The sequence below is a fragment of the Amblyomma americanum genome, chromosome 4 (assembly GCF_052857255.1).
Source record: "Amblyomma americanum isolate KBUSLIRL-KWMA chromosome 4, ASM5285725v1, whole genome shotgun sequence".
Taxonomy (NCBI): domain Eukaryota; kingdom Metazoa; phylum Arthropoda; class Arachnida; order Ixodida; family Ixodidae; genus Amblyomma; species Amblyomma americanum.
Genome location: NC_135500.1, coordinates 154,106,974 through 154,132,493, shown reverse-complemented (window position 1 = coordinate 154,132,493; position 25,520 = coordinate 154,106,974). Strand labels below are relative to the sequence as shown.

Genomic DNA, 25,520 nt, shown 5'->3' with positions numbered 1-25,520 from the left:
CGTCATCTGTAAGAAAATTTTACACCGGGATTTGCTGCATGGCGCACAGCCGGAAAACACTGGACAGGTGACTTTGCAAAAAGTTAAAATATCTCGAAAGTTTTCAGCGCGTCCGAATACAGCTCGCGGCGGTTCTTTAGAGATGTCTTTTAACAGGTCATTTTGCATCATGATATTATGGCTTCTTCCAATTCCTGTTACGTTGAGGGCAGAGGCCGAGTAGGTTGTCTAAATTAGTTTTGTTTTTAAAGAGAGGTTCTGTTTTTTTTTTTTTCGCACAGTAATGACTACCGGTACATGCGTCTGCGCGTTTCACGGCATCGTAAATTTCCCTTGCCGGATACTTCTGTTTCGTAAGAACACTGCGAAGTTGTGCGCAATTCTTGTAATACGCCGATGGTTCTGATCATATTCTTTTAAAGCGGGCGGCGTGACTGTGTAGAGAATGCTAGTTTTACAACGTTTTACATGGCTGCAGTTAAAGTGAAGGTACTGAGGCGGGTGTAAACATTCGGTTACCATGCTTGCGAGAAACGCGTGTTTGCTGAGATTCAATGTTGGAGGTAAACTCAGTTTTAATGCCATCTGGACAACATTTTCAGCAGCCCCGCAAGCTCTTGTCGGCACTTCTCCAGGGCATGGATGATCGAAGCGTACGGCGCAGTCAGAGGCCGACGTAGAGGTACTCAAAGCGAATTTTCAGCCGCGGGTTAACCCGCTTTGCAAGGTCGCCCAGCTCAGTGTCGGCGACCACCAGGTACCTGGACAAGAAAGCCCCGAAGACCAGTAGTAAATTAGCGCTTAGAGGCATACTCCACTGCGCAATGTATAGTCTATGAAAGTGCAAAGTTTGATGGCAGTGAACCTCAATTAAAAAAAAAAAAACCAAGTGAGGAGTTTGACATGTAATAACGAATATAGAGGTAAAGATTCCAATAGCATAAGCTTCTGTTGAGATGGATCGTTATTTCTTGCGATCAGGTTAACACAACACAAGGCAAATATAGGCAAGGAGCAGCGGTACATCTTTCCTTTGTGTCTTTCATTTGTTCGTCTTGCTTAATGACACTTTCATGCCAAGAAATTTCAATAGCATACGCAAAAAAAGAAAAAGAAAACGGGAATAATTTTGTCCAGGCGCGTATAGAAAAGCGTCGAAGTGTCCCTTAAAACGCCCAATCTCTGCTGCAGTCTCAAAGATCATGAAATGTTCTAACTTCTTCAAAATATATATAAATAACGTTTCCTTAAAGAAATAAGGCTTTCTTAAAAAGAAGGAGGTATATTGAGTGTTATAGGTTGACATACATAACAAAAAATGCACAGATTTCGATACGGAGCTATAGAACGTCCTCGAGCCATCCGCCGACACGCCTAAATGAGATACAGGTGCACCAAGTCGTTGAAGACATCGCAAGGACAAAACGGACGCAGACGAAGGTTGTCGTGCCAATCGTTGGGTCACCGCAAGCTATTGCCCTGCATATTGAATTTTGCACGAGCGCTGTCAGTGAAATGATCACTGCCAGTAATGACGCCCTGACGATAATGTTTTGCATATCGATATCATCACCATCACCAGACGGCACCACATTCACCGTTCTCTGCCACTTAGGTGAAGCAACCCGTAATGAGCTTCTAGGGAGCCTCCGCTTGATCTGGAATTCTAACGGCCAGTCGCGCTTGTCGGTGGAGTAGGAAAATTGGCGGAAGGAATGGTCAATCCTCAAGCGCCCCGAATCATATCTGCGGCGCTACAATTATCCCGACGCAATGAAGGGCTCTCAATTGGGCCGCTCTTCTGTAGACAACGCCACTGACTTCGTAATGATAGTTGAACTGCAAAAGCATCTCAACGAACACATTTGTAGCGCTTGTCCTGGGTGCCAAGACTCCGTAAGACGTGCTCACAAAGCTGTAGGCTGATGGAAATAGATGCCGAATGCTCATAATGACAAGGAGCTTTAATGCCGAAAATAATTGCTTTTTGTGGCGCGAATATATATAAAGCTTCAGCATTACGTTTATCGTGGAATCCCGCTGGATAGTGGGTTCAGTCATACTTTGTTTTAATTTTAATGTCATCGGGATTCTTGAGATTGTACAATGTAGCAGTCCACCTCTCCGTATCGGCTGACATCAATGCTTGGGCTTTCGCTATGTCATGCATGCAAGTATAGGTGTGAGGCTTTAGCCGGCACCAACTTGACATATTCGTAACTGCAGGAAACGCCTCAGATATCGCCTGATAAATGGGCGTCGGTGTAGTGTTTACTCACTAGAAAATAGAACTGTACTTATTCCGAACGACGGCAAAGTTTCTTGCCGCTATACTCAACGCTTTCTCCGAAGAGGTCCCGGTCCTTACCACAGACACAATTGTCACTGTGACGGGTCGCCCCTTTCAAAGCGCGTGTCTACATCATTTTGCCTGCCTTATACTACAGCGGCACGTGGTTTTGGTTGCCGGCGCAGAGACCACACGCCCAACATTCAGCCTCCCCACTTCTGTGACACATCGGCTGCAAAGCCATAGCTGTGTCTGCGCCAGCCTCACATGCGCTTCTGAACGGGGCTCGCGACTAAGGCCGGCCTGTTATCGCTCGTCTAGAACGTTCATATCAATATCGTTTCTGGAAGTAGTTTGCAGATGCACACCAGCTGACTCGCACTCGCACATGCCGCCGATATTTGCCACATCAAGCTTCAGTTCCTCACATAACGGCTTTCACAGGTTCCGACTATCTGCCTTTCCGAACAGCGCGCTCTTGATTAGGCCAGGCAACAGTCTTTCACGAATGCCCAGAATTTTGTGATTCTGCATAAGGCTGTGGTTCAATGCTTGCCAACAGCCTCACCATGCAAGTCTCCTGCAATGGGTCTCATAATTCGAGTAAGTTGCCGACTGCCTTTGAAAAAGGTCAATACATTATTTTCAATTGCTGCCCGGTCACAGCGGCATTATCCGTAATGATCTCGTTGGCATAGCTGCCCTCACATGAGAACTCGCATTAGGAAATTTTAGCACTAGCTGCCTTACAGGAATTAAGGTATGGTAATTACCACCGCATGCGCATGACAAATGCGGCTGGGCAAGCATGGCAAGGGTAGGGACAGCAACGCGTGCTACCATATTAACGCATATACTGCTGTCCAAAGTAGCTCCGAATATTAGAAGAATGTTACAAAATTCTTGTGCAAGTTGCAGAAACGTTACATGTTTTATTCGAACGTTATGATAATGTTAAATATCATATCAGAGAACGCTATATGCTATAGTGTAAACATTGGTTTAAATTTCAAACTATATATTATGCTAATGTCTCGCTCTAAATGATATTATAGTGTCATTCCCACCTATAAAACAACACTACAAGTATATTTCAAGCACTGCGTGCAAAATCTTTTCTCAGTGTGTGCGGCAATCGTCTTCTTCAGACTTCAAATAGCAGAATTTTGCCATTAACATTTCGGACGGTGCTTGCCATGGATAGTATGCACAGCCACAAACTTCACGCTTATTATACCCGTTCACCCTATCACTTCTGGGACACCATTGCTTTCTGGCTATAAAACCTTGAGGCCACAGTATCCGTTCGAAGTTGAGTGTAAGTTGAATTTATACATGAAGAGTCGCCCCTCTTGCTCCTTACTACTTGCCAAATGTTGGTTATAGGTGTGTACTTTCACAACTGGCGGGGCTGCTCTTGCAGGGTTACTTTACCATTTCAGAGAAAGTTGCAAATATGCGATTTAAATGCTTATTTAATGTTAGGAAAAACGTTATTCAAAACGTGATTTGTAACGTTTCAAAAACGCTATTAAGTCTGGTTAGCTATTCAGCCTTTACTCTCTTGTGTCTCTTTTTCATAGCGAAATCCGCAGATTCTTTGAAATATGATGATCACTAGCGGTTAGTAACCCAGGCTTGATGCTGCGCAGACATCACTTTGCGGGAACGAATATTCAACGCAATTTAAGTTTCTGAAAACGTGCTTACTCGACATGGAAAAATCTTCTTTTCCTTACTGATACTGTTTCCTTTCTTTTATCTGCTTATAAGCCTTTATTCTTAAGCACTGTTTTCATATGCGCCTAATACTTCGGTGTTAAAAAAAAATGTATTTGTTAGCTCGTGGTTCATCTTACCAGCCAGCCTGAACAACTATTTTAATTAAGCGCCATGACCCGACCCATTTTATTCCAATGTAAAAAGAATTAGAAAGTTATACACGCATCAGGAAGTTATACCTCACAGACATTACCGATGCACTCTAGAGGAAAATATTGCTGCGCATTTCGCATGTACTCCTTCCGGATTCTGAGGACTATCTTGAAAAAAGATGGCCTAGTTTCAGCACCCGCACGCTGGCTAACATCGCAAAACAGACAGTTATACAACTTACTGCTGTCCGTGTTCATTTAGCTGAACTCTAAATTGCCTAAAGAGAAAAGTGTACAGCAGCTTTATATTACCGGTACTCACCTACGCGGCAGAAACGTGGAGGCTAACGAAAAGAGTTCAGCTTAAGTTAAGGACAACGCAGCGAGCCATGGAAAGAAAAATGATAGGTGTAACGTTAAGAGACCGGAAGCGGGCAGAGTGGGTGAGGGAACAAACGCGGGTTAATGACATCCTAGTCGAAATCAAGGGAAAGAAATGGGCTTGGGCAGGGCATGTAATGCGAAGGCAAGATAACCGCTGGTCCTTAAGGGTAACGGAGTGGATTCGAAGAGAAAGTAAGCGTAGCAGGGGGCGGCAGAAGTTTAGGTGTGCGGATGAGATCAAGAAGTTTGCAGGCAAAGGGTGGATGCAGCTGGCAAAGGACAGGGTTAATTGGAGAGACATGGGAGAGGCCTTTGCCCTGCAGTGGGTGTAGTAAGGCTGATGATGATGATGATGATAATGATGATGATGATGATGATGATGAAATTGCCTTACATAGATCATCCCTCATAATAAGGCTCCGATGCCCAACGTACCTGAGATTCTCGCATGCCAGGAGCAGCCTCAGAATGCCGTCTCTCACAGTGGGCGCCGTGGTGGGCTGCTGGAAGTACAGGCCTGCCAGCTCAACGCTGTGGAAGCCATTGCTGGTCGCTCCCAGCAGCCGGTCGACAAGCAGCTCGAAGTCTTCGGACACGAGGTCAAGGACGAAAGACTTGAGGGTCGAGCACGAGCCGAGAACGCAACACAGGTCATCCTCCGCTTGTATCGCTGGGTAGTCCGGCGGAGGGATGAAGCGAACCTGGCAGAGGAACATGAAGAGTTTCTTTATGGGTGAGCGACGAAGACCTTGTTCCGAGTCTGCGACTTTCTTGCCCGGTCTCGGTCGCAACTTAATGCGGCACCTAAGTTTAAAAGCGCTCGGTCATCAAAACTATGGACTCCATTTCATGCAGTTTCAAGTTATTCTATCTGATTTCATTCACACGGTATATACCGCCAGCCTTCTGAGTAGTAATGCGAAACCCCATCTTTGACAGAGTCATTAGTAAGTACTAGTCCTGTATCGCGGGAAAGTCGAATAAAGGTGGTTAAAAATTTTCGGATTTAGAAGTATAGCACCTCAAGCATGAGTGCACTTCCTTAAGCAAAATGAATACACCAGCTGGAAATATGTAGAACATATACGACAGGGGACGAGGCAGAGGGCAGCGACTGGGGAGAGCCGTAAGGGAGACCTAACTTTTGCTATATGAGGAGTGCTCTTTCTTTCTAAATGAGTCAGGTCCAGGCACCGAATCTAAGTGAAGTTCAGCAGTAATTGTAAGTTCACCCATAGATCCTTCCTTTGAAAAACTATAGATCAGAAATAAGTGGGCTATATAACTGGCATTATCAAACATATCACGAAAGAGGTTTCAATGCGTTTCAGCGAATAAAAAAATTCCGCGTTTTTCTTGGTTTCTCTCATGGTGGACTTGGCTCTTTCGGAAAAAAAAGGACTTCCCGTACCGTTGCAGTTTTCTTCTTTCTATTACCTTGGCAAGACCCGCGAAGGGCTGGGAGACTGGAACATGGTTGGACACAGTTCGGCACTGGATGAGGCCGAACGCTTCCAGAGACGGACACAGGAACGCCACCGCGTTCAGGTCCACTTTGACAAAAGAGTGGAGGCAAAGTTCCACGAGTTGGCAGCCCACTTCGTGCAGAAGGCTGAGGGTGCTGGTCTCGAAGCAGCCCGCCAGCTTCGTGCTGACCCACATCAGCTTCAGGTAGCACAGGTGCGAAAACTCGGCCAGCGCCAGCACGGACTCGTGGCAGTCTACGTACATATCCAGGTCGACAAGATGCGGGCAGACAGCCGTGGCTATCTGAACGCAGAGCGGAGACGGACCGCATATGTCCAAGTCCTTCTTTGGCTGCTGCCTCTGCTGGTCCGAGCCGTACACGAAGGAGCCCAGCGCGGTCTTCTGCAGGCGGTACCTGCAAGCCAGACGACTCTCCTGCAGGAACTGTTCCTCGTGCAGTTCCAGCAGTGCTCCCGAAACGTCTGCCCGGAGTTCCATTAGCTGCGTGCTGTGACACAGCAAGTAGGACACGGTGCGCCGCGTTGCACTCGAGAAGTAGTCGCCGTATGAGAAGCGCCTGCGTGATAAAGAAGGACAGTTTGTAAGGAAGAACGCTGCAAACGATTGAGAAATTAAGGGTGGGCTGAAAGGCGCAAATGTCTAATCGTCCCATACTGTCCTAAATGTTTCTAAAATAGGCATGAGCCGGATATCGTAGGTACGTAGCGAGAACATTTGCTTGCTTGTACGGACTTTCGATCAAGGAAAACGGTCTGCACGCAGAAACAAACTGAGGGGACCTAACCCAGAGAGGTCTAAGCTTCGACCCGCAACCTAACATGACAGCGCATTTGTGTGGAAACGAACTTTGCCCACATTCATTTAATGTATATATGAACGATGCAACTTCAGTCGAAGAATTTGCTTGTTTTAAGTTTCTAGGTTTATGGGGGTTTAATGTCCCGAAGCGGCTCAGTCTATGAGGGACGCGAACGGTTCAAGAAATTTCGACCACCTGGGGTTTTTTAACGTGCACTGACATCGCACAGTACACGTACCTCTAGAATTTTGCCTCCATCGAAATTCGACCGCCACGGCCAGGATCGAACCCGCGTATTTCGATCCAGCAGCCAAGCGCCATAACCACTGCGATACCGTGGAAGCTACGATTGGCACGTAGCGCTTGTGAGACGCAAGGAACGTTCATTCATTCATAGTCCATTGCAAGCGCATAATAATACAAGTCAAATAATCACTGCCAATGCCGAAAGCCCCGATGAAAAATTTGCTTTAGCAAATTTGCACAAATTGTTTTCACAGAAATTCAAAGCCACACCAGACTGATTTTTCAGGGTACTCAGCACCGCGCCTCCATTCCAGAAAAAAAAAATACTGAATACCGTGCATTTCACTCCTTCAGGACATAAATGTTTTTGTCACGCCAGAAAAAAAAATCTGACAAAAAATATTCCAGCGTACCTTAGGCGAGGCCAAAGGGGGTCCCCAGTCTTCTCTGCCTGAGCGATCAGATCGTCCAGCTCTCGATGGCAATCATACGTGAGGCTCAATTCTTCCAGGCTCTCAAGGGCTGACAGGTCCAGGAGGGAACGACCGCTGAGACCGAGCCTAATACAACGTTGGAAACATATGCAGTCTCGTTCAGAGAAAAAACAAATTGAACAAATAAAAGAACAATAAAGTAATTTGTGCAAGCGCTTCAGTCAGAGACTGCAAGGAGTGCTCATACCACAAATAAGAACTACGAATAAAATAAACACCTCATGCTAAGGCATGCCTTCAATACACAGAGCTACTTCACTTAAGAATAGACATTCTGCGTATCACTACTTTTTCTCGACTCTTTATTGGTCCAGAAATCGCCATACTCAAGGCTTTAAAGTGAGTAATATGAGGTGAAAAAAAAAAAATCAGAAACACTTCTTCTGCACTATGAAACGCATCGCAGTAATATATATATATATATCTTTCCAGCGGGTTTGTTGGAATTTGTAAGCTTCATAATTATGCTACCGGTCTATGCGTAACTTAACTTATAACTGCAACAAACTGCCATTATGAACTTCGATTAACCAAATTCTAGCATATGCAAAAAGAAAAATGTACAGAACTTTTCTTCCACAAGTGACTAGCAAAACTGAAGTCGAATATAGTGGACTATAAGGTGTACAGTTGCGCTAGCTGGTAGCAGTTCGTTTTGTGGGGAACAACTCGGGGACGGACGAACCACGAAGAACACAGTGATCGTCTGTGTACCCTTTTGCTTCGTTGTTCGTCCGTCCTCGAGTTGTTCCACTCTAAAAGTTGAACATTGGCCGACCTCTATGTAGCGTGGTTTGACGGCGAATTTTCTGATGCAGAAAATATAGCGCGACACGCTGCCGCGAATTCGTCACATCGCACACCATGCGACGAATGAGGCGCGAATGGCGCAGACGCCGCACACCGTCATCCAGGCAGACAAAGCGTAGCCGCGGCAGGTCACAGAAGTTTACATGCGGGTAGAGTCAAAGCTAGGTAGCGAAAATCAAGTGGTAAGAATTCCTTGTTTTGAAGCGGTAGCTGCACTACTAGAGGCAACGGGCTGAGGTCGCCGTGTACTTCCCACGACCTTCAAGGCTCAGCCAAGGTCAAGCCTTCAGTTTATGAGTTTGGAGAACCATGGAATGATCAGTGTGGTCAGACCAGTGGTCAAGCCACTGCAAAGGTGAAAAGTCGAGGTCAAGGACTGTCTTTTCAAGGTCAAGTCAAGGCCATCACGGTCGTCAAGGTCACGTTAAGGTCAAGTCAAGGCCAATAAAATAATTAACAGTGGTTTAGCTTTGGTTCAGCCGAGGGAGAAGCGGTAGCTTCACTATGGTTTGTCCTTGCAAAGACCAAATAAACGGCCAAAGCATAGCATAGCAAGACTTTTCCAGGCTAAAATATCGTGAAGCTACCACTTCTCTCTCGGTTTAACCAAAGCTAAACCACCTTTAATTTTATTTTTCTTATCATTGACAGCACTCACTAAATAAACGTAAGAAAAAGCAGTCACATGCCTGGATATAGTCTGGCCACACCATTTAATGATGATAAGTCGTTCTGCTGATTACCTACTCTGGTGTTGTGTTTAGGTTTATAATAAGTTTACTATCGCATATACTTTGATTACCCCCGCCCCCATACTCCACATGGCACCGCGAGTACTGTAAAAAAAGGGGGGGGGGGGGGTGTAAAGTATTACATTCAAGCCATTTCGCGAGGGAAGTAGATTCTACCAGTCGAAACGAAAAGAGCGCGAGTGCTGCGCTTAAATGTTTTGGTTGTTCTCTATCTTCAGGCTTCATGTATTTACGTCATAATATTCTGCTTTACACTGGCCGCTCAGCTTGCAATTTTCCGCGCATTTCACATGCGCACCACGTCACATTTCCCTCTGAATCATGTTTGAAGCATATCGTTCAATGGCAATGATATTCTTTTTTTGTGTTATGCAACTGTCTGTACCAGCGTCGACTACCGACGCCATATTTACTCGTTCTCACCTACAGTATCTCTTGAACTCCTAGCGGACTTTGACGAGCCAGTCTCGTCATAAACCAATTGGCATTTCTGGCTCATGACGATCGAGTCCAGCTTGTCATGTGTTTTCTGGCAATCTGTCTCTGATTTAAGGCGAATAGGGCGCCGTCAAAGCGTTTTTATGGTTTTCCGACAGACGGCAGCAAGGCGGCACGAATACCTTCCCCAGTCCTTCCACCGATTCGCCCAGGGCCGCAGTGCCCGTTCCTGTCCAGAATACCTGAGCGCGCGCAGCTTCGTCCCGGCGGCCGAGCGGAGCAAGCGTCCGACGTTCTCCAGGCTGCGCAGGATGGACTCCGGCCGGCGGCCCCGCACGTACACGCCGTCGATCTCGACCTCCTGCAGCAGCGCCGAGGCGTCCCGGTGGTCGCTCAGCTGGCGCAGCACCGCCGAGAAGTCGCGGCTGTGCATCTCCAGGTCCCACAGCGAGAAGCAGCGAACGCGGCCGCTCCGCAGAAGCAGCTGCGCAGGCGCCGCAAGAGACGAAAGTACAAGTCTCGGCAGCCAGGGCTGCATAGAATTCATTCAGAACGCGGGCAGCTATGCTTTGGATTTTCGCAACGTTGTGAAGTGGCTGCAGCAATGAACCCCACAGTCGTCAAGTGCGCAGCCGGGGTAAAAGGAAGTAATGGCTGGGGGTGCTCGTGCGCATGCTCATTTGTGAAAATCGCTGCTACAGAAATGAGCACAGTGTTTCCGGTTCTTGAATGCGTGACAGCCTTAACCAGTGTACCAACTCTCCCAGTTGGTAGGCGATGAATGAGTGCTATTAGAGCAGCGTTACACTGTACCAAAGGTGCTTCTCCCATAACTATATACTCCCTTTTCCTTGAGGCGTGTTTGTGGTCACATTCAAAGCCACTACCACGCTCGAAAACTGCGTGCTACGAATGATTAACTTCTGATTCCACAGCCTACTCACTTCGGCACTTGGCAAAGATTTTAAGCCTGAAGTGCGTTTAGACAGCGCTGCAGGTTAATGGCCCCGTTCCACTGTACATGCAGAGAAGTACAAGCATGCACAAACGCACCTACGGGGCAAGCAACAGCCTCCATAAAGTACAAAGCTCTATTAAACATCGCCCGACGCTGAGCCTTGAGGTGGTGAATGGAAGCGCTAGCTGGTTTTGTGAAATGCTTGGCCGGTCTTATTTAATTACCTTTCCGAGCCCGCATTTCGGGGACTTCGCGCTCTCACGTCCTATCTCCGCGTCGCGAGCACGAACTTCGAGGTCCTGGGGAGCCTCGAGTTTCCGCAACCTCTCGCCCTGTTTCTCCGCCTCGCCTGCGAGCACTTGTCCGTGTTCTCTCCTCCTTCCCCGCCACACCCGCTCCTGCTTCGCACCTGCGACGGCGCTGACATGTTTGCGGACGCGCTGGTGCAGACGTGGACATCACGAAACCACCGGAGCTTTGCGTTTATAAGAGCTAGACGCGAGAGCAGTTTGGTCCTCACGGTAAGGTCGTCGGCACACACGTCCGGTGTCACCTTGTCGCGAGCCCGTGGTGACATCTGGATGACGGTCTCGATGAGGTCTTCGACCAAGTCGCTCGGAAAGCAGCGGAACGGATTGGCTTCTGGCCTGCCTAGGTCGTCATCGTCTGGCGGCTTCCGGGCTGTCATGATGAGCAGGACCACTTTGCGAAGACACCGCGCCTTCAGGGTGACGCAGTCGTCCAAGCGCTTGAAGCACCTGCAAAGACTCGGAAGCTGTTTTTACTTTCTGGGTTGGGTGTATGCATCGTCGTCATCGAAGTCGTTTTCATCACCTAAGCTGCGCCCGCACCAGGGCAAAGGCCACCGGCACCGATCTCCAATTATCCCTTACGCCAGCCGTGGTCATCATATATCGTAGCTGTCTCACCATCTGCCTCGCTGCCACCCTTAATTAAGGCTATGTTATCTTTCTCTTGTTGTCTACTCAGCGTCTCTAAGACACAATCGGGTGTGTGCAACTCGTCTTTAAAAAGGGCAGCCTTGAACTTCCAACTTTACACTTGTGAGACTGAAACCATGCAGAATTATAACGATAGGAACGCACAGAAAAACGTTTTAGACATCCTGCAAATTTAAAACCTCAGATAGGGCTTAGACCCGTCTTGTCGAACCTTTCTTTCGTTTGTAGAGACTTTTCGCTAACCCGTACAGGTATAATCACAAAGTGAACAAGGGTAGGAAAACCTCAGGGTGCTTGCCAACGTTTCGACAAGTGGACTTGTCTTCGTCTGAGTGAAGACAAGTACTCTTAGAGAAACGTTGGCAAGCACCCTGAGGTTTTCCTACCCTTGTTCACTTTGTGATTATCAAGAACCGTCTGACCAACCTCTCTCTACTATAGACTCCGTCCAGCTATAGGCAGCTTACAAAAAAATAAATATGTAGGGCACAGTTCATTCCTGTAACGTGACTTGTAGTGGCTTAGGGAACAAACGCAAGTTAATAATATCCTAGTCGAAACCAAGAAGAAGAAATGGACGTAGGCAGAGCATGTAACGCGAGAGAAAGATAACCGATGGTCCAGTAACGGAGTTGATACGAAGAGAGGGCAAGAGCAGGGGGTGGCAGAAGGTCAGGTGGACAGATGAGAGTAGAAAGTTTGCGGGGATAACGCAGTCACAACTGACATAGAACAGGGTTAATTAGAGATGTCTGGCAGAGGCTTTTGTCCTGCCGTGAACGTAGGCTGATGGTGATGACGAGGATGAAAGTGACTTGTCAGCACGGGTATAATCGGTGTCGTGTGTCATGGGTGGTCTGGGGAAAAAAACAGATAACTGTTGAAAAAAACTGTTCTTTCTGGCACTTTTCCCGAGGCATGGTAAGCTGAAAAAAAAAAGGGGGGGGGGACGAGGTTCTTAATAAACCTAATGAATGATTATTCCGTTCAGTACAGAAAGTACTATGGGCGGCTGTATATATATAAAAAATATGTGCTTCGTTTAGCATTATGATTCAGTTCCAAAATAATTCGTGGTTTAGCAATGACACGCTTGCGTTGTCAGTTCATAGCAAACCTTGAACGACCATTGCACGAAAGACCAGCCTGCCGTTTTCAAGTATTGTGCTTTTTGCTTTCCGTTCTTAAGCGAGCTGGAGCCAAGATAATTTCTAAAATAGTGCGCTACAATATTCTGTATGAGAACGTGGCTACGAGCGGTATTGCTTATCTATATATGCATAAAAGTTCGCTTAGTGATAAAAATAACAAGGTTGTAGTCCTCTCTGCGCCTCAAAACATTATGACACTTCTGTTTTTCATTTTAGGAAAAATTCATAGCCGCTAACTCCCAACCGTGGCGATGATATCCAGAGAGTAAAGGACTGATTCCACCTAAGATCCCTTTTCCTGCATTATGAAATGATCATACGTTGTGTGGGAGTTAAGGTTCATGATCCCATATTTCGGCCTGAACTTTATGGGGTCACTCTGCGTCCAGCCGGCCGGGAAGGCGAGCTTCGAGCAAGCTACACGCAGGCGTTATTTAAGCACGCAACACGTTTCCCCAACCCGTGGCGCAGAGTCGCAGCCACGGCAGGTCCGGACGAAATAGGCAACGGCAGGGCACGCTAGGAAATAGTTTATTATCCTAACGCGAGGTAAAGCACACTGCGGAAGAATGTTCTATCCGTAAAATAGATGTTCAGTAGCTCACCAAGTCGTTGACGTCGACCGGCGTTGGTGTTCGGGGGCCGGCGGGCAGCGGAAGGGGTCCGTGGGGTAGTTAGGTCAGGTCCGGCGGCGAGAGAGAGCCTCCCGCCGCGCGATCACGCCTTTTATCCCCTCGGTCATTGCCTCCCTCGCAGCAAATCGTTACCGTCAAGCTTAGGCGTGCTACCCTCTCCGCAGAAGGCGACTAGCTGGCGACTACTGCAGGATCCTGGCCTGCAGTTTTCCCACCGGCCTTCGATTCGCGGGCCTGCGGACACGGTAGTCCGCGGGCCATACGAGTCGTCCCAGCGGAGACCTTCACGCCGCCTTCGGAATACCGCGGAAGTCTGCGTGGACGCTGTCGGCGTGACCTCAGCTGCAAGACGTGCCTCAAGGACATGAAGACAAGGAGACTCCTCCATAGCATGTACTTTCAGGCGCGTGGGTCTATTTAAGGTTGGGGGGATGTGGGGACCTGCCCTGCAGCCCCCTGAGTTTGCTTTCCCGCGAGGCACCGTGCCGCAGCAATCTCACCCCGAGGATGAACGCGTTCCCTTGCCAGTTACATTAACTGGCAAGAGAGGGCGCCAGCGTCGCTGCGGGGGAGACTGCTGAAGCCCGCCCGCGGGAGATGGGGTCTCTTCGGCTGGGATAATCGCCGCGATCGGACGCGTCGCTCGCGGCTCCGCTCTTCGCCGGCGGGGCGAAGAAGCGACGGGGAGACAGGCTCCCGTACTCGTCCCGTCCGGCCTGCGGAGTTTATATCCCTTGCCCTAGCGCGGGCGAACATTCGCTCGGAACCTTGCTGGTGAGTCGGACGTCCTTGATTCATTAGCGTACCTTGTTGCTAGCTGGCGTTATTGTTTCTGTAGCAATAAATGCCTGTTTGTGTCAGCCAATGTGTCGTTCCTTTGTTCCCCCAGAGCAAGGCCCGCCGTGGTCGGCGAGCGCTCGGTAGCGTACGCGATCACGGGGTGGGGTTCGGGCGGCTTTGAACCGTGTCAGCCGCGATTGAGTGGGGAGAACGTACTTATCTCCCCAATTCAACCCCACACCAGGAACTACTGCAGGATCCTGGCCTGCAGTTTTCCCACCGGCCTTCGATTCGCGGGCCTGCGGACACGGTAGTCCGCGGGCCATACGAGTCGTCCCAGCGGAGACCTTCACGCCGCCTTCGGAATACCGCGAAAGTCTGCGTGGACGCTGTCGGCGTGACCTCCGCTGCAAGACGTGCCTCAAGGACATGAAGACAAGGAGACTCCTCCATAGCATGTACTTTCAGGCGCGTGGGTCTATTTAAGGTTGGGGGGATGTGGGGACCTGCCCTGCAGCCCCCTGAGTTTGCTTTCCCGCGAGGCACCGTGCCGCAGCAATCTCACCCCGAGGATGAACGCGTTCCCTTGCCAGTTACATTAACTGGCAAGAGAGGGCGCCAGCGTCGCTGCGGGGGAGACTGCTGAAGCCCGCCCGCGGGAGATGGGGTCTCTTCGGCTGGGATAATCGCCGCGATCGGACGCGTCGCTCGCGGCTCCGCTCTTCGCCGGCGGGGCGAAGAAGCGACGGGGAGACACACTCTCTTCGATTTGGCTGCACTGGCTGCACTAGTTCCGCAGTAGTTCCGCCACCGTGCAACGAGCGCGCAAGACCGGTTCCAGCAGTTCACAACACTAGCGCCGCAGTGTCGCTGTCAAAACGAATAGGCAAGTTCACAGGCCTTGTCGTCTGCAGCGCGTCGCCAGCGTCGCTTCGCCGGCTCCCTAGGCGGATTCTTTGTGCCAGGTGCTCCATTGATTCGTGCTGATTTTTTTTTTTCTTGTGTGGTGCATCGGACTTTTCGTGCGTGTGTCTATAAACGTGATCGAGATGGCTGCCTGCTTGCAAGCGGCTATGGAGCTGTTAGAGTCCGACAGCGACGAAGAATTCGACGAGATGTGCATTTTAGTTGCATGTGGTGTCGTCAGAAACGATCGCCATCGTATCCCTGGCTACTGTGAAACTGTAGTGGGCACGTACTTCGAAGTGGAGTTCAAGAGACTCTTCCGGCTGTCTAGAAGGACTTTCGATGAGCTGAGCGCTCGCTTCATGGCATCCGCCTTCTTCCCCGATGCTGTACAAGGAAGGCGGCAGATTTCGGCTGAAAAAACATGCCTGATAGCTTTAGTCTACATAGGCTCCCAGTGCTCAATGTACTCTATTGCCGATAAATTTGACGTGACGGAGTCGTCGGTGCACGTCTGTGTCAACCGAGTCGTCAAGTTTTTACACGCCATCAGGGACGAAGTAATCTGCTGGCCTGGCAGCGCGGAGACTGTCCGCGTGAAAGCTGGATTCCTCGCGAAGAGTGGTGGCAGGGGGCCCCGGAACACTATAGGGTGCATCGATGGATGTCATGTGGAGATCCTCAGGCCGGATCAATCTGCACATTCTTACTACAACCGGAAGAAGTTTCCGTCCATCATACTGCAGGGGATCTGCGACGATAAAAACAGATTCACGCACGTGTTCGTCGGTTTTCCGGGATCAACACACGATGCGCGTGTGCTGAGAGAAAGCTCTTTCTTTCAGAACGCATCCGCAATGTGCGACGGTGGGTATCTTCTTGGGGACTGCGCTTACCCGCTAATGCCGTGGCTCATGACCCCCTTCAGAGACAACCAGAACAGTTTTCCTTCGTGGAAAAGAAACTTCAATGGAAGGCATAGCCAACAAAGGGTGACCATTGAAAACACTTTTGGGCTGTTGAAGCAGCGCTTTCGAAGGTTGTACTTCGTTGACGCCAAAACTGTAGTACAGTGCTGCTTCCTTGTAATGGCTGCCTGCGTTTTACACAATTTTTGTAACGAAGAAAGGGATTTTTTGGAAGAGTTGGAGACTTTGCCACCTTACGACGATGCAGGAAACCGAGATCCAACAGGACATATTGACCCTAATTTGTTAGGCTACAGTGAGGCTCTGAGGGAATACATTGCAAAGCAGCAATGCTAAGGCAGCCTTGTTTTCATGAAGATTGTGTCATGCTACTGCCATGCTGTCTGTGTAGTGCTTGCATGAATTCTAGTGCTGTTCAAGTTAAAGTGAATAAATGTGGAAACATATTTTGAACGTTTCCTTTTCATTTAGGATACGTAGCACACACAGGTCACGAAACACCAAAGTGCAAGTGTTTATTGCTTATTAGTTCGCATGACCTCAATCAGCATATCAAACTTGGCCATGCGCTCTTCGTGGCGCTTCGCTCTCGCTGCATCCAACTTCAGCAGCGTTTCGGCAAGGACACTGTTTGAAGATGTCCTCTGCCTCTTCCTGCGGGGCATGCTGGCCGGCACCTCCTCCATGTCTCTGGAGGAGTTCATGTCCTCTGCAGCCACACTTTGCACACAAGAATACAAACATTACATCACTTTCTGTGGTTTGCACCAAGTACATCACTAGGAAACCAGCTGCACAAGAATGGACACATATGACATGCTTCTTTTGCTTAGGAAAATAATAAGCATTGCTTACAATGTAAATGTTATTTCAGCTTGCAGTCAGTGCTTAGTCTTGTCATGTGTGTTCCTTCTCATGTACCAGATTTAATCTGCCATTCCAGTTGTAAGCCTACCTAAAAAGACATGCATATAATGTAATTAGTATACTTACTCTGAGTTTCCTGCAGAGGCTCCAGTCTCGAGGAGTGCTGGTGGCTGTATATGGTGCTCTTTTTCCAGCACCTTGGACAGCTCCCTACATGGCGCAAGGTCTATTAGAACTATTCAGCAAGTCAGCTAGACATTTTATGGACTGGGTACTCACTCCTCGTACTCGCATGGCACACGGTGGTGCCCCGATGTGTTATTTTTTGTTCTTGCTCGCTTGAAGCTGCGCTCCAACGACTTCCACTTGTTTTCCACTTGGACAGCCGAAAGAGTGCCTCCAAACTCATGGTTGAGGAGGTTCGTCAACCTTGTCCAGAACATTTTTTTTGTCCTAAAGAAATCAAGCCAGAACTGAAACACGTACTGCAGCAACTATCAAACTCAACGGCAAAAACAGGGGTCGCATTTCCAAAAGCATGCTGGGATGAAATATGAAATGCACTTTGGTTTGTATTACAATGATTGCCAATACATTCAAATACAACAACCGCTCGGTACAAATTCTCGCATTTTTGTCATTTTTTTTTTGCGTTTGCAAGCATGCTGCGTAGAATCGGGGATGGACACATACCTGAATCCCCCTTTCTGGCCAACCAGGTCCTTAAATTGAACATATTTGTCGATTAAAAACCGCGTTTTTGCGCCGCTCCAAAGCTCTAAATCTGCTTCCGCAGAAGCAGGTATAGGTGCAACTGCTTCTGCTGAGGCAGAGGCACCTATACCGCTTTCGTCGGAAGCACGTGGCTGGCTGGCAGGTGTGTGCTCATCTTCGAAAACAAGCACGTAGCGTTCGCCGTCTGGAAAAGAAAAAAAAAGATAATGAGAACGAGCTGTAGACGCGCAAACTTAGCGAAGTGACCGAGAAATCGCACAGGGTGCATTTCCCTCGACAGCACCAGTCTGTGGCGTTAGCGTGGTGCGACTTTGCTTGCGAGTACCAAAATGCTTCCTCAGACGGTCAGTACGAGCGCAGGTACGCGCAATTCGTGCACACGTAAAAGAGAATCCAGAATTTAAATTTTGCTGTTCACTGCTTGAAGCCATAGCAGACAAACAAAACCGCGCACCACGTGAAACGTGCTTACCACGTTTTTTCAGTAAGCCATTGAACAACACTCACCTGCCCCCTCGTACAGGTATCCATTCCCATCAGGAATGCAGGAGCCGTCGCTGCTACGGACAGCCGTCACCGTCTTCGTAATGTCGCCGACAGCTATTTCGACCGTCGTCTGCAGCGAACTTCGAAAAACACCCGCCATCGTGACCTGGCTGGCACTTGCTCCGAAGTGAGTGCAGCGCAGTCGTGAACTCGTTGAGAACTAGACCTGCACTTGTACAAAAAGAAGAGGAAAGTGCAGAGGGCGCGCGCTGCACTGGCAAAACGTGTACGACAGTGCTGCACTCTCTGAACTCGTGCAGCTAGTGCAGCCAAATCGAAGAGACCTACAGGCTCCCGTACTCGTCCCGTCCGGCCTGCGGAGTTTATATCCCTTGCCCTAGCGCGGGCGAACATTCGCTCGGAACCTTGCTGGTGAGTCGGACGTCCTTGATTCATTAGCGTACCTTGTTGCTAGCTGGCGTTATTGTTTCTGTAACAATAAATGCCTGTTTGTGTCAGCCAATGTGTCGTTCCTTTGTTCCCCCAGAGCAAGGCCCGCCGTGGTCGGCGAGCGCTCGGTAGCGTACGCGATCACGGGGTGGGGTTCGGGCGGCTTTGAACCGTGTCAGCCGCGATTGAGTGGGGAGAACGTACTTATCTCCCCAATTCAACCCCACACCAGGAACTACTGCAGGATCCTGGCCTGCAGTTTTCCCACCGGCCTTCGATTCGCGGGCCTGCGGACACGGTAGTCCGCGGGCCATACGAGTCGTCCCAGCGGAGACCTTCACGCCGCCTTCGGAATACCGCGGAAGTCTGCGTGGACGCTGTCGGCGTGACCTCCGCTGCAAGACGTGCCTCAAGGACATGAAGACAAGGAGACTCCTCCATAGCATGTACTTTCAGGCGCGTGGGTCTATTTAAGGTTGGGCGGATGTGGGGACCTGCCCTGCAGCCCCCTGAGTTTGCTTTCCCGCGAGGCACCGTGCCGCAGCAATCTCACCCCGAGGATGAACGCGTTCCCTTGCCAGTTACATTAACTGGCAAGAGAGGGCGCCAGCGTCGCTGCGCGGGAGACTGCTGAAGCCTGCCCGCGGGAGATGGGGTCTCTTGGGCCGGGATAATCACCCTGGGCGGACGCGTCGCTCGGGTCTCCGCTCTTCGCCGACGGGGCGAAGAAGCGACGGGGAGACAGGCTCCCGTACTCGTCCCGTCCGGCCTGCGGAGTTTATATCCCTTGCCCTAGCGCGGGCGAACATTCGCTCGGAACCTTGCTGGTGAGTCGGACGTCCTTGATTCATTAGCGTACCTTGTTGCTAGCTGGCGTTATTGTTTCTGTAGCAATAAATGCCTGTTTGTGTCAGCCAATGTGTCGTTCCTTTGTTCCCCCAGAGCAAGGCCCGCCGTGGTCGGCGAGCGCTCGGTAGCGTACGCGATCACGGGGTGGGGTTCGGGCGGCTTTGAACCGTGTCAGCCACGATTGAGTGGGGAGAACGTACTTACCTCCCCATGTCAACCCCACATCTGGCGCCCAACGTGGGGCCTGCTCTTGGAACATTGGACGACTGTCGGTTCGGTTCGAGGAACGCTCTTTGTCCGGACTTGACAAGTGCTAGGCCTAGAGTGAATTTTGATCGCTAGGACCTGCGGCATGCTTTCTTGAGTGCGAGGTGTATTGCGCTGCAGCATGTTTGAACTTTTCGACATGCTCAGCACATTTTTTTTCCCTGGAGTTTCTTCGTGAGAATGACTTGGTCCGCATCGAGGGAGTTCGAGGCCTAGCGCCCGCGGAGTCGCCGAGCCCGAAGCGAGTGAGTACGGAAGCCGCGTGGGTGGTCCGAGTTTCTGTATATATTTTCTCTACTATCTCTTTTTCGACTCTGGGAGTCGCGGCTCCGGGAGCCGGGTGGCCTGGGGCCACGGGTGCCGCTACGAGCTCGCTGGTATTGCAGCTCGGCACCGGGCGCTCCGACACCGTCCGATACGGTGGGCGCCGACCGCTCAGAAGCTGCTTTGTGCAGTGAGCGGGGTAGGACCACCCCACAAAGCTGATGTCTCCTCGCGGCTGCGCGCACAAAACCCGTTTCGGGTCTTTGGTGTGGTCACGGTCGTTGTCGGAGTGGTCGTTAGGCCTGAGGCTTTTCGGAGCTGCCTGCACCACATTAAAAGAGACATGACCACCGGACCGTGACGTTGAGAGGGGGCGCACTTTGCTGCCCGTCCGTTTTTTTTTGTAACCTCGCACGAACTGAGCAGTCTCGTTCAACTCAAGAAAGGGCTTTGTTCACTCGAACTTTGCGTTTGCACAGCCGCCGACACGTTTTGCTAGCGAGTTAGGCATTGTGCCACGAGGCCCTTGCGGATGCCGTTTCCCCTCCCGTGACCTACGTTAAAGGCACGCCGAGAGCGTTTCGACAATTTTGCAGATCCGGTGGAGCCACCCAGGCTTGCTGACCGGTGCACATCGTCTCGCTGCCACCTGCTGCGACGGAGCGGCCTGTATCCTGTTCGCCGCATCCATCCGGGGCAGCTGTGGCGAGACCAGTCAGCAGTCACCTCTGGCTGCTGCTGCCCTGGCGACTACTGCAGGATCCTGGCCTGCAGTTTTCCCACCGGCCTTCGATTCGCGGGCCTGCGGACACGGTAGTCCGCGGGCCATACGAGTCGTCCCAGCGGAGACCTTCACGCCGCCTTCGGAATACCGCGGAAGTCTGCGTGGACGCTGTCGGCGTGACCTCCGCTGCAAGACGTGCCTCAAAGACATGAAGACCAGGAGACTCCTCCATAGCATGTACTTTCAGGCGCGTGGGTCTATTTAAGGTTGGGGGGATGTGGGGACCTGCCCTGCAGCCCCCTGAGTTTGCTTTCCCGCGAGGCACCGTGCAGCGGCGGTCTCCCCTCGAGGCTGAGCGGATTCCCTTGTCAGTTACATTAACTGGCAAGAGAGGGCGCCAGCGTCGCTGCGCGGGAGACTGCTGAAGCCTGCTCGCGGGAGATGGGGTCTCTTGGGCCGGGATAATCACCCTGGGCGGACGCGTCGCTCGGGTCTCCGCTCTTCGCCGACGGGGCGAAGAAGCGACGGGGAGACAGGCTCCCGTACTCGTCCCGTCCGGCCTGCGGAGTTTATATCCCTTGCCCTAGCGCGGGCGAACATTCGCTCGGAACCTTGCTGGTGAGTCGGACGTCCTTGATTCATTAGCGTACCTTGTTGCTAGCTGGCGTTATTGTTTCTGTAGCAATAAATGCCTGTTTGTGTCAGCCAATGTGTCGTTCCTTTGTTCCCCCAGAGCAAGGCCCGCCGTGGTCGGCGAGCGCTCGGTAGCGTACGCGATCACGGGGTGGGGTTCGGGCGGCTTTGAACCGTGTCAGCCGCGATTGAGTGGGGAGAACGTACTTACCTCCCCATGTCAACCCCACAACTTCTTACAACGTCATTAGCGTAATCACTTGAGAGAACAGCAAGTAGGTGCGAGGGCGCAAGAACCCAGCTTTCCAACATGGAATAATGCTGGCTTATGAGTTATGACTGTCCATATGCATCATTCAAGACACTCGCATTGTCTCTAACTACATTGCAAACTCTTGCTTCCTGTCAAGCTCTTCAATATATTTTCAAATCTCCACAGATCTATACTATACCTTTTGCCTAACCATCGGTCTTCATGTCAGGGCCGACGATTAACCCCAAACATGGTGCCCCAAGGAAGTTCATCACGCTCTCCCCATGCATGTTGGTCCAGCAACGGTGATCAGTGAACAAAGATGCCCGAAGCTCAGTGCGTTTTTCAGCTTGCCTTAACATCCTGTCATATTCAACACCCACAAGCTGACCGTCAAGCCAGTGCCTTGAAGACGGCATGAAATCGAGCTTTACAATCTGAAAGCTTCCTCCTGTTGTTGTTGTTGTTGTTACAACAAAATTTCCCTACCGGTGTATACCGGGTGTTTCACCGAAGATGTTCCACAATTTTTAAAAACAGGCTTTTTGAATCAGACTATCCCTTTTTTTTCTCATAGCACTTTCAGGGTGTATAGCGATCAAAATGCAGCTAAGACGTGCTAACTAGTGGGCTGGTTAGATATTATTGAATATTTACCTGTCTAACTGATAGTTCAGTGAATACGTTAGTCTCCTTATTTACTGAGAGTCGTGTACCCACCGTAAGTAATATCAAGTTTTATATAATTGCGAAAACACAGTTACCCCCGGCGCTGTGGCCCAACGAATTTTGTCTACATTGCGAAACTTCTTGTAGGCAAAGCAGCCCCTTCAGTGCACGTAACTCGTCGAAATGATCAAAATTTGTTGGGCCACAGACTGAGGGTAACAGCGTTTCTGAAATTCTAAAAAAAACTGATATGGATATTACCTGCGGGAGGCTACACGCCTATAAATAAATGAGGAGGCTAATAGCGATAGTTAAAAAGTTAACCATTCAATTTTAGTTAACAAGCCAGTTAGCACGTCTTAGTTGTATGCGATGCGCTACACCACTGACAATCTTGTGACGAGAAAGCGCTCTTCTAACTCAAAAAGCCTATTTTTAAAAATTACAGAACAGTGTAGGTATATGATTTCAGGAAGCGCTTGTAAAAGTCACTCTCACTCTGGTGAAATTCGCCCGACAGACGTTTCTGCTGAAGTATACCGATTCGCTTGTCTCCCAGCTTCATTCTTATCCTTGGTGCTGTCAGGTTGCTACAACATGATCTCACAACGTTCGTAGATTGGTCCTTGAAGCGACGGTAATCAGACGAAATCCTTAGAAACCCTCTTTCTTGTAGAGATGTAGAGATGAGCGGACGGCCTAACGTCCGATGGGAACTTCTCGCACATTGCAGTGTTGCTCCGCATATATATTACTTACCATGGCTTTGAGGACGTAATATAACGTATACCCCCCCCCCCCCCCCCCCTCCGATAGCATAGGCCAGCAAAAGGCAATCACTGCGACCAGAAAGCACCCACCAATAGAATACTAATAACTGGTAAAAATACCTTTTGTTTTCATACTATGCGCGCACTTGGCATGCAGTGAATGCTCATATTATTGTTTCAAGTAGTTTTTCATAGTTTCCATTATTTCCGAAAAAAATCTCGTTTCTTTCTCCTTTTTTTGCAGGAGCTGAAAATTTTCGGAAATTTTACACCTATAGAGTATCACGGAAGCTTATTTTTGTTCATTTCAGCAGTAAGCTGTTCTCGGAATGATATTTTAGGTTGACGAAATGTGGTAAACAAACGAAACAGCAAAAAAAGAAAGAAGACGAAAGGGAGACGTGCAGAATTAAAACAATAAGAGCCGTGGCGTATGCAGAGCATGCACTGCACAAAATACGTACGTCACTATTCTCGCTACGATGCAAAAGAACGGGACGTCGTGAGTTTCGGGAATTGATGGCAGCAGTCAATCTGCGAAATTTTATATTTCAATTACTTTAAAATTATATTTCAATTAACAAACCAGTGGTTCTTCGAATACCCTTCGGTGAAATTAGTCCTCAACGAGTTGCAGGCGTTCGATTACGATCCCAGCCGCTCACGCGTGAGTGTCAACATTTAGTGTGTTAATTGTCAGTAGTTAATGCGTCTGCCAGGAAAGTTCTCTGTTTGCAGACTTGACTGTTTCTTAATTGTAGCGGACATGTTAAAACCGGGCTGTTTATGAAAAATAAAAGCGTATAATACATATATACCCTCTCCAGCTGCTTCTCCATGCAGAAATTTCTTCACTACTGAGTCAAGTACCATGTTGAAACCGTATTTTATGTTCTGTTTTTCTCACTGTTATGACTTACTTGACTAATTCTTTCTTCTCTTTCTTATGCTATACTCCTCTAACTCCGCGTCATCCCATTAATATTGTGCATCACAAAATATAGATTTTTTTCCCAATGGGTTAAGGTTCTGCTTTTCTAAATTTACTTGGCCAACCTTTTAGCAAGTTCCTCAATGTAACGGGCGTGAGTCATTGCAGTTTTGGGGCCAGCGGCTAGTAGCAACAGGCACCTGTAGAGTGTCTGTAAAATTAGAACAGTCACTGATCTTTTCAGCAGCTAGAAAAATGTAAGGGCGAGTTCAATTAAAAGTGTCGTGGTGCACCAGCAATGAGTGAAAGTGCTCGCGGACGATGAAGTTCGGAACAGCAGTTCTCACGTACCGAAGCGCCGTGTCCCTCATAATTCCGTCTCCAGAGGAGTGTTTCGATCGGCCTTGCTATGGAGCGCCGGACTGGAAGAAGAAGAAAGAAAGAAGAAATCAAAACCGCGAGAAGGAGACGAAGGAGGGCGCCAGCCTGTGTTTGACGCCGTCACCAAGGCAACGAGTTGCTGCGCCCTGTACACGCTGGCTCGCTTCTTCGACAAGGAGTGTGGCCGCCGGGGAAGATGGCACAAACAGGGGGCCAGAGCGCGTGGCGGCGCCGTTCTCAGTCGGTATCGATTGCACCACCATCGACTTCACTATTGACATCGACTCGTTGCAACTTCCAACAAGAGGCAGAACTCTGCAGACGTGTTGTTGCACTGTCTCACTGAAATCGCCAGTGTCGTTTTCGCCAAATATCTTACGGTACCTTGCACGCAGTGGAAAACACAAATAGGCGTAACTTAATGGAACAGGGAGTATAAGATATTGCTCAGGCGCTCGCCAATATTTCTCTTGGCGTCTTTCTCAACCGTACAGTACATCCCGAGTGAAGAACTCTTCAAGCCATAAGCGAGGCACTTAAGCCCTTCGTACTTCGGCATGGCCGCGAACAGTCGCGCGCTCATTCGAATAGGCACATCACATATAAGGTACTTGAAAGGCATGAGCTGAATCTATTAAACTAGGAGAAGTCTTTTCTTGTGAGCAAACGTCATGTGTCTGTGGAAATATTATCCGTGTAGCGGACTTACCATAAAGAGGCAGACATGGTATGGTGAAGCATTGCACAGCTGGGAAGTGACTGGGCTGACTCACGAGCATGTTCATTAAAGTATCTCAGTACGTGCGCATGTTTATGTATATACTTGTATGCGAGCGTGTGTATGTAAAAAGGGCGTTCAGGTAGCCTGGATGAACGATTCGAAACACCTGGCTGGCTCAGGTGGTGGAAATGAAACTGAAACAGTATCGTGAGCGGCCACAACGCTCAAGACACCTTGATTTTACTTTATACTCGCTGTGTTGATTATCTCAAGTAATCGACTGCTCATGCGGTAGAGATACGGATAAATGTTTCTCTTACAAATTTGTGTACCGTAAATAAAACAGAAATGGGTGAAATTATTGAAAAAGAAAAACATCTTTGTTCTGGACATGTTTTTCTACTCTATGAAAGAGTCGCATTAAAAACAGGCGAAACGCAAAACAGAAGCACCCGCCGCGGTGGCTCAGTGGTTAGGGCGCTCTACTACTGATCCGGAGTTCCCGGGTTCGAACCCGACCGCGGCGGCTGCGCTTTTATGGAGGAAAAACGCTAAGGCGCCCGTGTGCTGTGCGATGTCAGTGCACGTTAAAGATCCCCAGGTGGTCGAAATTATTCCGGAGCC

The 25,520-nt window shown here is 49.4% G+C and overlaps 2 protein-coding genes across 2 annotated transcripts; both read right to left on the bottom strand.

Moving 5' to 3' along the window:
- Positions 1 to 575: 575 nt before the first annotated feature.
- Positions 576 to 24,192, bottom strand: LOC144130415 (uncharacterized). Its single transcript, XM_077664340.1, has 7 exons — positions 24,146 to 24,192; positions 11,054 to 11,291; positions 9,818 to 10,059; positions 7,495 to 7,641; positions 5,986 to 6,592; positions 4,984 to 5,249; positions 576 to 761 (listed from the first exon to the last, which is right to left on the bottom strand). Exons 1-7 carry the CDS (start codon positions 24,163 to 24,165, stop codon positions 665 to 667), a joined length of 1,617 nt encoding a protein of 538 aa, XP_077520466.1. The 5' UTR covers positions 24,166 to 24,192; the 3' UTR covers positions 576 to 664.
- Positions 16,412 to 18,144, bottom strand: LOC144127692 (uncharacterized). The gene is made up of 5 exons (XM_077660618.1): positions 18,006 to 18,144; positions 17,457 to 17,682; positions 17,043 to 17,216; positions 16,890 to 16,973; positions 16,412 to 16,616 (listed from the first exon to the last, which is right to left on the bottom strand). The coding sequence occupies exons 1-5, from the start codon at positions 18,142 to 18,144 to the stop codon at positions 16,412 to 16,414; spliced, it is 828 nt and encodes a 275-aa protein (XP_077516744.1).
- Positions 24,193 to 25,520: the final 1,328 nt, after the last annotated feature.

Coding starts and splice junctions, on each gene's coding strand:
- LOC144127692 (XM_077660618.1), bottom strand. CDS start 18,144: ATGGCGGGTGTTTTTCGAAGTTCGCTGCAGACGACGGTCGAAATAGCT. Junction 17,683..18,005: donor ATACCTGTACGAGGGGGCAG/GTGAGTGTTGTT, acceptor TTTCTTTTCCAG/ACGGCGAACGCTACGTGCTT. Junction 16,617..16,889: donor GCCTCTGCAGGAAACTCAGA/GTAAGTATACTA, acceptor TTGTGTGCAAAG/TGTGGCTGCAGAGGACATGA.
- LOC144130415 (XM_077664340.1), bottom strand. CDS start 24,165: ATGAGGGACACGGCGCTTCG. Junction 10,060..11,053: donor TGTGTGCCGACGACCTTACC/GTGAGGACCAAA, acceptor GCGCCTGCGCAG/CTGCTTCTGCGGAGCGGCCG. Junction 6,593..7,494: donor CCCCTTTGGCCTCGCCTAAG/GTACGCTGGAAT, acceptor TTTATCACGCAG/GCGCTTCTCATACGGCGACT.